This window comes from Molossus molossus, unplaced genomic scaffold, assembly GCF_014108415.1.
Source record: "Molossus molossus isolate mMolMol1 unplaced genomic scaffold, mMolMol1.p scaffold_m16_p_13, whole genome shotgun sequence".
NCBI lineage: Eukaryota > Metazoa > Chordata > Mammalia > Chiroptera > Molossidae > Molossus > Molossus molossus.
The window spans coordinates 17,321,578-17,333,956 of NW_023425348.1; the positions used below are offsets into that span (position 1 = coordinate 17,321,578).

The 12,379-nt window shown below is 37.9% G+C and overlaps 1 protein-coding gene across 1 annotated transcript in view; it reads left to right on the forward strand.

Moving 5' to 3' along the window:
- ZC3H12C (zinc finger CCCH-type containing 12C) overlaps positions 1 to 12,379 on the forward strand; it is a 65,829-nt gene that overhangs the window by 45,967 nt on the left and 7,483 nt on the right. Inside the window, exons 3-5 of the mRNA XM_036259478.1 lie at positions 6,208 to 6,347; positions 10,809 to 11,043; positions 12,154 to 12,260. Of these exons, the coding sequence (XP_036115371.1) occupies positions 6,208 to 6,347; positions 10,809 to 11,043; positions 12,154 to 12,260 (482 nt within the window). The remainder of the gene's footprint in view (positions 1 to 6,207; positions 6,348 to 10,808; positions 11,044 to 12,153; positions 12,261 to 12,379) is intronic.

The window sequence follows — 12,379 nt, forward strand, 5'->3', positions numbered from 1 at the left end:
GGGCCCTGGCCAGTTTGGCTCAGCGGTTAGAGCGTCGGCCTGCGGTCCGGAGAGACCCGGGTTCGGTTCCCGCTAAGGGCACGTACCTCGGTTGCAGTTTGTCCCCGGCCCTGGTTGGTCGTGCGGGTGGCAGCCACTCGATGTGTCCCTTCACGTCGATGTTTCTCTCTCTCTCTCCCTTCCTCTCTCTCCCTCCCACTCTATCTGTACAAAAAATGGAAAAATGTCCTCGGGTGAGGATAAAAAAAAAAAAAAAAAAAAAAAGAAAATCAATGGGGACTCATCCAGCAGCCGCATTGCAGCTTCCCCAGGTCCCTGCTGCAGAGGGTTTCAGAGACTGCCATCAGCCTTGCCCCACAGCGGGTGTCCCAGGCCCAGCAGCAGCCTGAGTTGCAGAAGATGCCTGAGGGGCCATCCCACTCCCTGGTGAAGGTTGTCCTGTGGCCCCATTAAGCCTGTTTGATTAGTCAAGCCGAGTCATCCAGAGACAAGGCTCCATGCAGCAGCCCCGTCCATCCGCCTGCATGGGGCTGCACATCAGAAACATGCTGTAGAGCCTGGGTGCAGAGTTTTCCAAAGCACTGGAAAACAACTCTTCACATGGGTGACATGGACTAGGACAAAGGGCATGTGCACTCTCACCACATCTGTTCTACCCAGCAGTCCTGGGTAAGAAGAGTTTGCTCCTGTGCGAGCAAGGCAAAAGATACCAGCAGTGCATTCACAGAAGGCTTTTGTGTCCCTGGGGCTCCAAATGAATAGGGTTATTTTTTTTCCACATTGAGATGAAAAGTAAGTTGGTTTGTATGGCACTGTGGTTTCAGTCTCATTTTGCTGTTTCCCTTTCTTCCAAGTTATCAGAACAACCATTTGCCAACCTGAGCCCTTAATTCTAGGACAGCCTTTTATCCGAATTCTCAGACTCCTTGTTCCTTCCTGTTGATCATTTCTGCTTCCCTGGCTGTTTTGCATGTTGAGAGTTGGGATTCTCAGGGATAGGATCCATATCAGCACGTTTAGATAAGGCTGGGAATTCTCTCTCTTCCAAAGGGAAGTTACCCTCAGATCCTAAAGCCTGAGTTGGAGGAGGTGCCTGAGGCCACAGCACTTTGGGAGCCGTGCATCCTAGAGGTCAGGTCCCCTTCTAGGTTCCAGACTGAGGCAAAGAAGGGTGGAAGGGGGTAGAGGGAGCAGGAGCAGGAGCAGCAGCAGAGAAGGGCTGATGAGAACGTGGACCAAGAGAAAGGAGCTTTCAGTTTCTTAATTCATTTTGTATGGCTCTCCATTCGCTTATTTCCTGAGATACAGTGATACCAATAATCCTACTTGAAGTACGTTTTTTCTAAAAATATCTCTAAATATACCAGTGTGTCTGCTTCAAATGAGCCTTTCTCTGGCCATGGCAAAGCAGGATTTTATAAGCTTGCCTATTCCAAACATGACAGTAAAATAAGCTTTTTAAGAAAGAGTCCTGTTGGCAGGCTTCTTGTTATGTTTCCACCATCAAAGCAAGTGGTGAATCACATGCAGCCTTCAAGCTTGTATTGCCCATCTTGCTCCACTGAAATTCAAATTTGCAGGGAGGATTTGTAATTTTCCCTGAGAGCCCAGTCCCACTGAGCCAAAGTAATTGAAGGGACACCTTTCAGCAAACATTCAGGGTTTCTTACCTAATCAAAAGTGGCCAAAATCGTCCAACAAATTCACCCAGCAAAGGACTCACTTGAGGTAGACCATCTGTATTGCCAAAGAGTTGAAACAAAAAAGAAATTGAGGCCCAAAGGAACATGCCAATTCATAAAAGAGAGAAAGAGAGAGATTTTTAGTACTGAGAAAAAATAACCTTTAATTCATGCAGATATAGCCTGAAAGTGGCTACAGAAATAAAATGAATTTTCTTTTCTGTTTATATGAAATTAAAGCTACAGTTCCTAAATATCATTCAACTTCTTTTAGCAAACACTCAGCAGATGTTCTGCACCAACAGGTACATTGTGCTTACTCTGACATCCTGTTTTTCAGTTTTTATCATTCTTCCTCTGTTTTTATAAGTGGTCATCAGAACCTCCTCAGTTGCCCATTATATTGTATCCAGCATATGTGACTAGTCACATCCTTTAGCATGCTTCACTCAGTAAGATTAGATTAAATTCAGTCTCCCACAACCTCTCCTAGTCTATGCAAGTCCCATCTGCAGTTTGAACCCAGTTGGTCATTGTCTGCTCAGGCTTTACTGTTACTAGGGATGATTCTGGGCCTTGGCTGACAAAGAAGTCTAAAGCAATAGCCACCCTTCCAGGGATTTCCTAGTCAGCATTCATTTCTTTGGCATCGTCAGGGGAAGACTGGCTGGTAAAGTATTGGAGACTCAGGCACCCACCCTGCACATCCCCACTTGTCTGCCTTTCCTCTCCTTCTAGGAGACAAGACATTAGCCTGCCCCCATGTGAGATCTGAGGCTGGGCCAAGGATGGAAGCCAACTGCTAATTGCATTAAATCTTTCCAAGTTACTGTTCGCTTTTACTGTACTTAAATGTAGAATACTGTGTTTTAGAGAAAACACGCCTTCGACTTTATCAAGTATTGCCAAATTGTTCTCCTGAATTGTTATCCCAATTCACACTCCCACCTGTAATATATGAGTTCTTACTTTCACACATCCTTGGCAACATCTGGTGTTTGCAGACTTTATTTTTTTCAATCTATCGAGTATGAAGTCGTGTCTCATTTTGGCTTTAATTTGCATTTCTTCACTATTGAGCATCTTTTCATGTTTGTTGGTCACTTGGGTTTCCTCTTCTGTGAATTCACTGTTCATATCTTTTGTTTTTCAAAAAAGCTGGTTACTCTGCTCAGTGTTTGGAGTACGTTATATATTCTGAGTACTAGCCTTTCGGTCAGTCCTATTTGTTGGAAATACCTTCTCCGAGTCTGTGCATTTTTATTTTGTTTGTGAAGTCTTTTGCATAAAGTTTCATGTGCCCAAATGTATCAGCCTTTTCCTTGATATAGCATCTGGTGCATGTCTTCTTTAAGAAGTATTTTCCTAGTCTGATGTAAATATCTCAATTTCTTTTAAAAGTTTTACAATATTTCTTTTCATATTTAAATCTTTGATTTATCTACAGTTTATTTTTGTGCATGGTTTGAGATAAAAATTCAATTTTATTTTTCCCATATAAATATCTAAATGCCCTAGTACTATTTGTTGAATGGTTTTCTTCATTGATTTGTAATGTCACTTTTATCGTTTATATAAGTGTGTGTCACCTTATGCTCACTTTTCTGTTTCAAGTTTTCTGTGTGTGTGTGTTTTTTTAATCTTTGCCTATACCAATACAACAGTGATTGGATTTCTGTAGTCTCACACTAAGTACTGACAGCTAGTGAGGAAGTTCCTCCTCTTTTGTTCTTCAGAATTGCTTAACTCTTCTTGGCCTTTTGTTTTCCATGTTAATTCTAGGATCAACTTCTCAAGTTTCTTAAAAAACCCTTTGAGGATTTTTATTGTAATTGCAGTGCATATAGATTAATTGGAGAACTGCTGTCTTCATAAATTGAGTCTTAACCACCCACAGAGATGGAGCATCGCTCCTTTTGCTTAGGTCTTCTCCTTCCCTTCACTGCAGCTTTTCAGTTTGCATTTTCCCTGTAAATCTCCCGCCTTTCTTTTCTGCTTTAGATTTGTGTAGTTTTTGTTACTGTTACAAATAGAATTATTTTTAAATTAAAATTTTAATTGATTTGCTGGTGAATAGCAATACTAATTTTAAACTAGAACCTTTTGTATTGTCAATGTAATAACACTATCAAAATATATTATCTGTGTGATACAGATGCTTGATGTCCATTGAAATCTGTTCTGTGACTGGTACACAGCTCATTTCATCAATCTTTTCTGTGTTCCTGAAAAGATTTTCTCTTCACTTATTTTGTGCACACACGTCCATTAGATCAGGCTTGTAATTGATTGTCCAGTCTGCAGTCTCACTAAGGGTTTTCTGCTTCATTTGTGCATTGTGTGCTTGTGGATTTGTTCATTTCTTCAAGTAATCCTGTGGTCTTCTGCATTGTTCATATGGAGACTGAGTTCATAATTATTATAGCTTCCTTGTGAATTGTTCCTTTATTACTGTTATAACTTTTTATTGCTATTAATTTTTTGCCTTGAAATTCTTTTTCTGATATTAGTACAGCTTTGTCAGTGTATTCGGTGTATGGTTTGACCAGTGTAGCAGTTAAGGATGTGTGTAGCTGCAAGTAACAGAAAAACTGACTACAGTTCCTTAAACAAATGAGGGAGGGTCTTTTTTTCTCTAATAACAAGATCAGAGAGAGATGTGGGTCCATCTGCCCAGAAACGCAGGCTCTATGTTTCCATTTACCATTCACAGTGTGGCACCTTTCATCCTCCGGCTTGTTTTCTCCAGGGGTGGGTATGAGATCAACTTTTATTGTTAGCATTACATAGTACAATATCCTTTTCAGCATGTATAGAATCTTTGTCTCGTGTTTGCTTTTTACCCACATTTTATGAAAGTTATTTAATCAGAAGATGGAATCTTCTCTTCCCACAGTAAATATGACAGTTGCCCTGACCAAAGGAAGTCACTGGGAAGAAAGTGCTTCTAGTTGTCTCAGAGCCAGAGCAGTTAATGCTCAAATCTGAGTCAAGGAAATGCCATAATGACTAGCAAGTAATCACACACTTAGGTTTCAGCGCATTCATGCAAAATAAAATAGTTTGGTTTTAGTAAGTTGAGATTTTGTATTTAGGAATAATTAGTATATATATTCTTTCAAAAGATGGTACCATCATTTTCTACAGCTTTTCAGAAGACTGATTAAATATAAATATTTTCCCTGAAGCCTAGTATCACTTTGTATCATTTGCTAGGGCATTAGTGAGGCCTTCTTACCTAGAAAATGTGACTTCAGACTCCCCCGTCCTGTATTCCATTCTCTGAAACTTCCAGTACATCTGATTTCACCTCTGACCATGCCCTGGATCATGAAGATGGCTATGTGGAACCATAAAGTCACTGGTTTGCATTTATAGCTTTCAGTATCTATAAAACAAGGTGGTCTATTTTTTTTTGTTTTAAAATGATTAGCCATATTTAGATGGTTCCAGTGCTCCCCAGGGGGCCACTATAACAACAGACTAATATACCTAATGTGCAATTTGTGCTTAAAGTTAGTGAAGCATTTATCTACCTGTTTCATTAGCCTTCCTTAGCTGGAAGAAGTAAAGAATATCTGTCTCCATTACAGATAAGAAACAGAGCCTTCAGAGCTCAAATTGTAAAAGAATGCAGTGTCAACAAGAAAGAAAGAAAAAGAAAGAAAGAAAGAAAGAAAGAAAGAAAGAAAGAAAGAAAGAAAGAAAGAAAGAATTTTTTTAAAGAATGCAGTTATTGCATTCAAACATTCAAAGCAGGAGGCATTTTTATAAACACCAGAAGTGTTGTTTTGAGTTATTAGGTTGTAGTGCATAAGCAGAGCCTGGTGCTACATGAATACTCGTTGAATAACTATACACTTAGTTGGGCATTTTCTTTTAGGCACTGAAACTGCTGATCCTGCTTTGAATGCCCTCATGTCATCATTGATCCCTGTCTAGCACAGTAATGCTAAACAGAAACCAGGTGTCTTTTCACTGAAGGACTTGGAAAGTGTTTCTGGTATGAGATTAAGCACTGGGAACACATTTTTCCTTTTAGTGCATATGTACATTGTTTTACATGGTCACCTTATAAATTTTGTGCACTGCTTAATTGTACTGAGTTATACCAGTGTGAAATCTTGAGATGGAAGTTTTTAAAAACGAATAGGTATTCCTATATTTTATAGATTCCTGTTTTTATAGATGTTTTGCTGTGACCTCTCTTTTGCATTTGACTAAAATTACTCTTGCTGTGTTTGAGACCTCCTTCTTATCTTTCTGACTAGTTACCCTTTACAACTTTATATTTGAAACTTACTTTTCTTTATTCTCCATACAATAATCATCCCAATGTTCTTATTTTTTTCCTCACAGATTTTCAAGTTCTAAGTTGTCTTAATGTTTCTCTGAGCTATTTAACTCCATCTTAAATTTAAAATCTTTCATTACTGTTGTAATTGTGATCATTCCTGTATACAAATTTGAATTAAGTTAAATTTAGGTTTTGTTGTAGTGTAAGTGTTCTAAAATAATCTTTCAGCCATGGAAACAAAGAAGTCTTTTCCTGCCGAGGAATAAAATTGGCAGTGGATTGGTTTTTGGAAAGAGGTCACAAAGATGTCACAGCTTTTGTTCCTGCTTGGAGAAAAGAGCAGTCCCGGCCTGATGCCCTCATTACAGGTAAGCACACCCACCCAGGTGTCGGGCACTACCCACTATTCCACTGAGCACCACATGAATCTGTCTGTCTGCTCACCCTGTGTGATTGCCACATTGTCTCGGGGGGAACATTGAAGTTGTCTTCAAGTTTAAAACTATCTGATTCTGTTAACTAAACAGTAATCCTTGCTGCATAAGCCATTTTTTGTTTTTGTTTGTATGTTTGTTTTTTAATTTGGAAACATTTTACTTCAGATTTTGTGAAATTCTGACATTTAGAGACATGCTAGGTGTAAGGGGACCTGGATTCAAACTCTGCCTTTGCCATTTACTAGCCACAGGACTTGAGCAATACCGAACCCCACTGGACCCCAATTTTCTCATCTGCTATAAAGATTAAACTAGGTGGCATTCAAATTATAGTGACTGCAGGTCAAAAAAGAACTGAGAGACTCAGGATGTGCTGTCTGATGCCACGTAGAAAGGAATGACTCTATCCTAATAAAATATCTGTATTTTGCATTATTTTGTAATTTTAAATGTGTGCATTTCAGACAAAAATGTCCTCTGTGCCTGCTGATTATTGTTGCTAAACATTTTGCTCAAATTTAATGATTCTCACCCCTTTATCTACCTCCAACATTAGCAAAAACTGAGAAATTGTGTGAAGAAATACACTTTAAAATAAAAAACAAATGGAGAAACCACTTACCATGTACCTGAAGTCCTATTTTTAAACTTTATTTTTATCTATAATCATTAAATCATTATCAAACTAGCATAAGAATAGATAGGCAAGTTATGGTGGAGTCCAGAGCATGGAATCATACTGTAGCCTAGATAAACTGTGAAGTGGGAGAAGCAGGCACAATTCAGCCAGTAGTATCAAGACATTGGATAACTCTTTGAGGAAAATATACATATTTAGATCCTTATCTTACATCATATAACAGTTAATTCCAGATGGTTGAAGAATTAATTATCAAAAATTAAACCATTAGAGACTATAAATAGTCTTTGAATAGCTGAGAAGAACTATCTAAATTTAAATTTTTTTAAAGAAATTACAAATGAAAAGAGATTTCATTGCATCAAAATTTAAACTTCTGTATTTGGGGAAACTTTCTTAAAAATGAGAAATCTTCTTATTTGCCTAAGAAAAAAATATAAGCAATAAACACGGAATTTACATCCTTAACATATAAGGAATTCATACACATTGATAAAACAAACACACAGTTTTCCCCAATATATAAATGGTGACATGGCAGGAATAGACAGCTTGCAGAAGAATACATGTGCCAGATGAGAAAAAAAAGCATTCAACAAATTAGCAATTTAAGAAATGTAGCCCTGGCTGGTTTTGCTGAGTGGTTAGAGTGTTGGCCTGTGGACCAATGAGGCATGGGTTTGATTCTGGTCAAGGCCACATGACCTCAGTTGCAGTTCGTCCCCGGCCCTGGTTGGGGTCATGTAGGAGGCAACCAGTTGATGTTTCCTCTCTCTCTCCCTCTCTTCCTCCCAATCTACCTGAAAATAAATAGAAAAACATCCTTGGGTGAGGATTAAAAAATAATAATAATAAAGAAATGTAAATTTCAACATCTTGTTTTTCACCCATCAAATTTGCAGAGATTAAAAAAATGGATAATACTCAGTGTCTTGAGGGAGTTACTATTCCTACAGTGCTGTGGAAACAAATTGTTACAACCTTTCTAGAAAAGTTTGGTCTTAAAATGTTACTACTCTTGGATCTACTATTTCTCCTTCTATGAATAATTCCCCAGAAAATAAGAGGTCCACACAAAGATTTCTAACCACAGAGACATTTCAGTGCAATATTACTTATAATAGAAAACAAAATGGAAGCAAACCATACATTCTTCAAAAGAATGGTTCAATAAATCGGTATATATTGATAGGATAGAATATATATTAGAATATTAGGCAGAATTTTTAATGACCCAAGGAAGTTCTCTTCTACGTAAAAGTCAGGTTTTATTATTGCATGTGTGTGTATATATACACACATGTACATACAAATGTACATATATAAATAAACAATGGAGAGAAAAAAATACACAGAAAATGACTAGAAGGAAATATGCCCAAATATTAACTGTAATTGAACCGAAAAAACAAACAATATTTAAACATGAAAATGACTGCAAGCTTCTTGAGCATGAAAGAATATGAGATCAAGAAGGGAAAATGATAATACAGTGTGGATTGCAGCTGAGTTTAATTTTTGAAATACCAGCATGATGCACCCAGAACCCATCAGCATGCAGCTCACTCTGAAATTCATACAGGCACTGTCAGAGGTTAAGTATTTTCTCCCCCAGGATAATCATCTCCTGACTAAAACCCTCAACCAGATAATAACTGGGAAATTGAATAGTCTCGTATTTTTTTCACTGTATCAAAAAAAAAGAAACTTGGTAAGAAATATTTTAAAGTTCTCAGATATAGATTCAGACCAGCATTTTGCCAGTCTTCCGTTGATTTATCAAATACTTAACAAGCAAGTATTCAGCTATGTATCAGGTACTGTGCTAGGAACTAGAGATTCCATTAACTTACTAGCTGTACTGAACCCATATTTATTTAAGTTTGAATTGCTTATTCTAACTGTCATCTAATTAGTTATCACTAATTTCATCCTAATGAGTGTCCTGTTCTTCTCATTAACAGTTAAGGAAATGCAAAATAAGCAAGATGATGATGACTGTTAGGCCATCACACTTTTCTTTCATTTTGGTGAGGATGCAGGCATATTATGTATGACTAAACACTTCCCCAGATAAAGTACCATGGATGATTCATGAACACAGACAGTAAATAAATTGGAAGATCTCTGAGTGTTCATGGTTAAGTAGCTCACATACTCATTTGTAGACCTTGATTGAGTATCTGCTGATGTGCTGATGGAAACAAAGAAAAATGAGACCTTCCTTAAAATGGTTATCGGGGGAGCCCAGCCGGGGTGGCTCAGTTGGTTGAGCATCACCCCATGCACCAGGAGGTCACCAGTTGAATTCCCAGTGAGGGCACATGCCCTGGTTGTGAGCTTGATCCCCAGTAGGGGGTATGCAGGAGTCAGTCAATTGATGTTTTTCTTTCTCTCTCTCTCTCTCTCTCTCTCTCTCTCTCTCGCTCTCTCGCTCTCTCACTCTCTCGCTCTCTCGCTCTCTCGCTCTCCCCCTCCCTCCCTCTCTCTCCCTCTCTCTCTTCTCTTCCTTTCTCTAAAACAAATAGAAACGTATTTTTTAAATGTTTATCAGGGGAACACACACAAAATAATTATAAGGTAACAGATTCTATAGTTGAGGCAGGGCTTTTAATTTTGTATTAGTTTTCTGTGTTTAAAAGAGATCAACAGTTACATACATCTATTAAATCAAATTAAGTAGAAGAACACTGTTTATTGAGAGCCTTTCAGGCACTGTGCTAAATGCTGTTACACTTCATAGCTCATTGACTCCTCAGAGCCCATCAGCAGCATTTGAGGACATGAAGAAGTAGGCTCTGCAGGACTGATCTCCATCTCCATGAAGTAGCAGAAGCTGGGATTTGTCCATGACTTGCTGATCTCAAGATCCACATTTCTTCCACTTCTCTGCTGCTTTTCTAAACCAAAGTTCTAGTCTCAATTAACTTTGGAACTTGATCCAGAACATCATTAAATCCATATGCCAGTATTAGAGCTGGTTGACCCATATCGCTTTTCCATCCCCATTTCCCTTGTACCTTATTCACACTGCCGTTGTGGCAATTACAATCCTTGCTTACTTAGCTTATATGTTATTCGATCCAGTACCTGAGACCTCCCTGAGAAGAGGCCATTCTTAATCTTGGTGGCCATTAACACTTAGCATAGTATATAACATAGAGTGGTTGTCCACTGAAGAGACAGAGATTTAAAAAATTAGTAACTCTGGTCCAGCCAATGTGGCTCAGTGGTTAAGCGTCGACCCATGCACCAAGAGTCACTGGTTCGATTCCTGGTCAGGGCACATGCCCAGGTTGTGGGCCCCATCCCCAGTGGGGGCATGCAGGAGGCGGCCAATCGATGTTCTCTCTCATCGATGTTTCTATTTCCCGCTCCCTCTCCCTTCCTCTCTCTCTAAAGATCAATAAAGAAAAAAAATTTTTTTTATTAATAATTCTAGTAATTCACAAGTTGCTCAGTCATGTTTAAGTTTTATGCTTCTAATTTTTTTTTAACTTTTAAACGTTTCTGAAGTTTTAAACTTTTTGTTTTTTTAAGTTCATTTTGGGCCAGCTATTTTTAAAGCTTTTGTTATTGGAAATCCTGCAGGGAAAAGTACTGGGAGTTACAAACTTGCTATATCCATGTACTGTACATCATAACCCCTAATTAAATGATTACAAGTATCCAGTTTATCTTTTGAAAGCTCACATTGTATGGAAGTCGCTTCACATGTTACATGTGTTTATTTCTGAAATTCTACCCTGTAGATCAAGAAATTCTTCGTAAATTAGAGAAGGAGAAAATCCTGGTGTTCACACCGTCCCGGCGAGTCCAGGGCAGGCGAGTGGTGTGCTATGACGACAGGTTCATCGTGAAGCTGGCTTTTGAGTCCGACGGTATAATTGTATCCAATGACAACTACAGGGATTTGGCTAATGAAAAACCAGAATGGAAGAAGTTCATAGATGAGCGATTATTAATGTATTCATTTGTCAATGACAAGTAAGTAAAACCACTTAGTTAGAAGTAATTCTTCTTTCCCGAATTATAATTATGAAAAGCTATTTAGAAACATTGAAAAATATGTTAAAAAGACAAAGCATAAGATTTATGTTTGTAAAATGGTGTAAGCATACGGAAAAATGACTAAAATTTAACACATAAGTGGAAATTAATTGCATTAAGATTGTAGGCCTGAGTGACTGTGTTCTATTTTTAAACTTTTAATGTTGCCATATTTTCACATTAATATTAAACACTGTATTTGCTAAGTGTTATTTCTCCGCCATGCTGACTAAGTTCATACGTTATTCACATTTTATTGGTAAATACTTGGCTTATTTCAAGCTCAAACAGTGACAAAACTAGTAGCAGGACTTTTCAATCATAACTGTTTTTCATCATGCACACCATGAATTCTTGCTTCCATTGGACAATCAATCCAAAATAATAGGTGTATTTCCTTAAGACATTTTCTCTGAGAAGCACCTTAGTAGAGAGGGAAGAGAATGGACTGTAGAGTTAGACATCTTGACTATGCCATGTGAACTTAGATAAAAATAACTTCATTTATCTAAGCCTAATTAGAAAAGTGTATTCACCTGCAAAAGCAGAGCTGATGCTGCAGGGATCACATCAGGGAAACGAGGTAACGTGCACGGATCCTGACATGTGCTCGGTGTGGGTTAGTCACGGTCCTCTTGTCAGTTTATAGTACATGACCCGTCTCTTCCTCAGCTGCTCCTCGTCACTCCCCGTCTGGTTCATACAGCTTCACAATATTAATGTTCATAAAATTCTCCTAAAACGTCACTGTGATTGTTTTGTAAAATCTTTACAAAAATCCCAAGACTGAGAGGAAGAAATAATTAGAGCATGCTAGACTCAAAAGTTATTTGAATCAAAACAAATAAGAGTTCAGATTGAAACATTTTAATTTTGTTTTTATCAAGAAAAGAGAACGTTGTAAACTAAGATTTGTATCTTGTAAATGTTGAATCAAAGTACTTGGATTAAAACTGAAAAAAAAAAGAGTAATAAATCTTACACTGTCTTTAGAATTAAATGATCAACTTTCTACTTATGTATAATTATGTATTTTCTTCATGACAGGTTCATGCCCCCTGATGACCCTCTTGGCAGACACGGCCCAAGCCTGGATAATTTTCTGAGGAAGAAACCTATTGTCCCTGAACACAAAAAGCAGCCTTGTCCATATGGTACCTTTCTTTATGAGTATTTAATATATGCCTTTAGAACACAATATGTTGTTAAATTTTTGTTAATAGACATTTTTAATTTTGGATGGCATAGCATGTAGTTTGATTGTAATTAAATT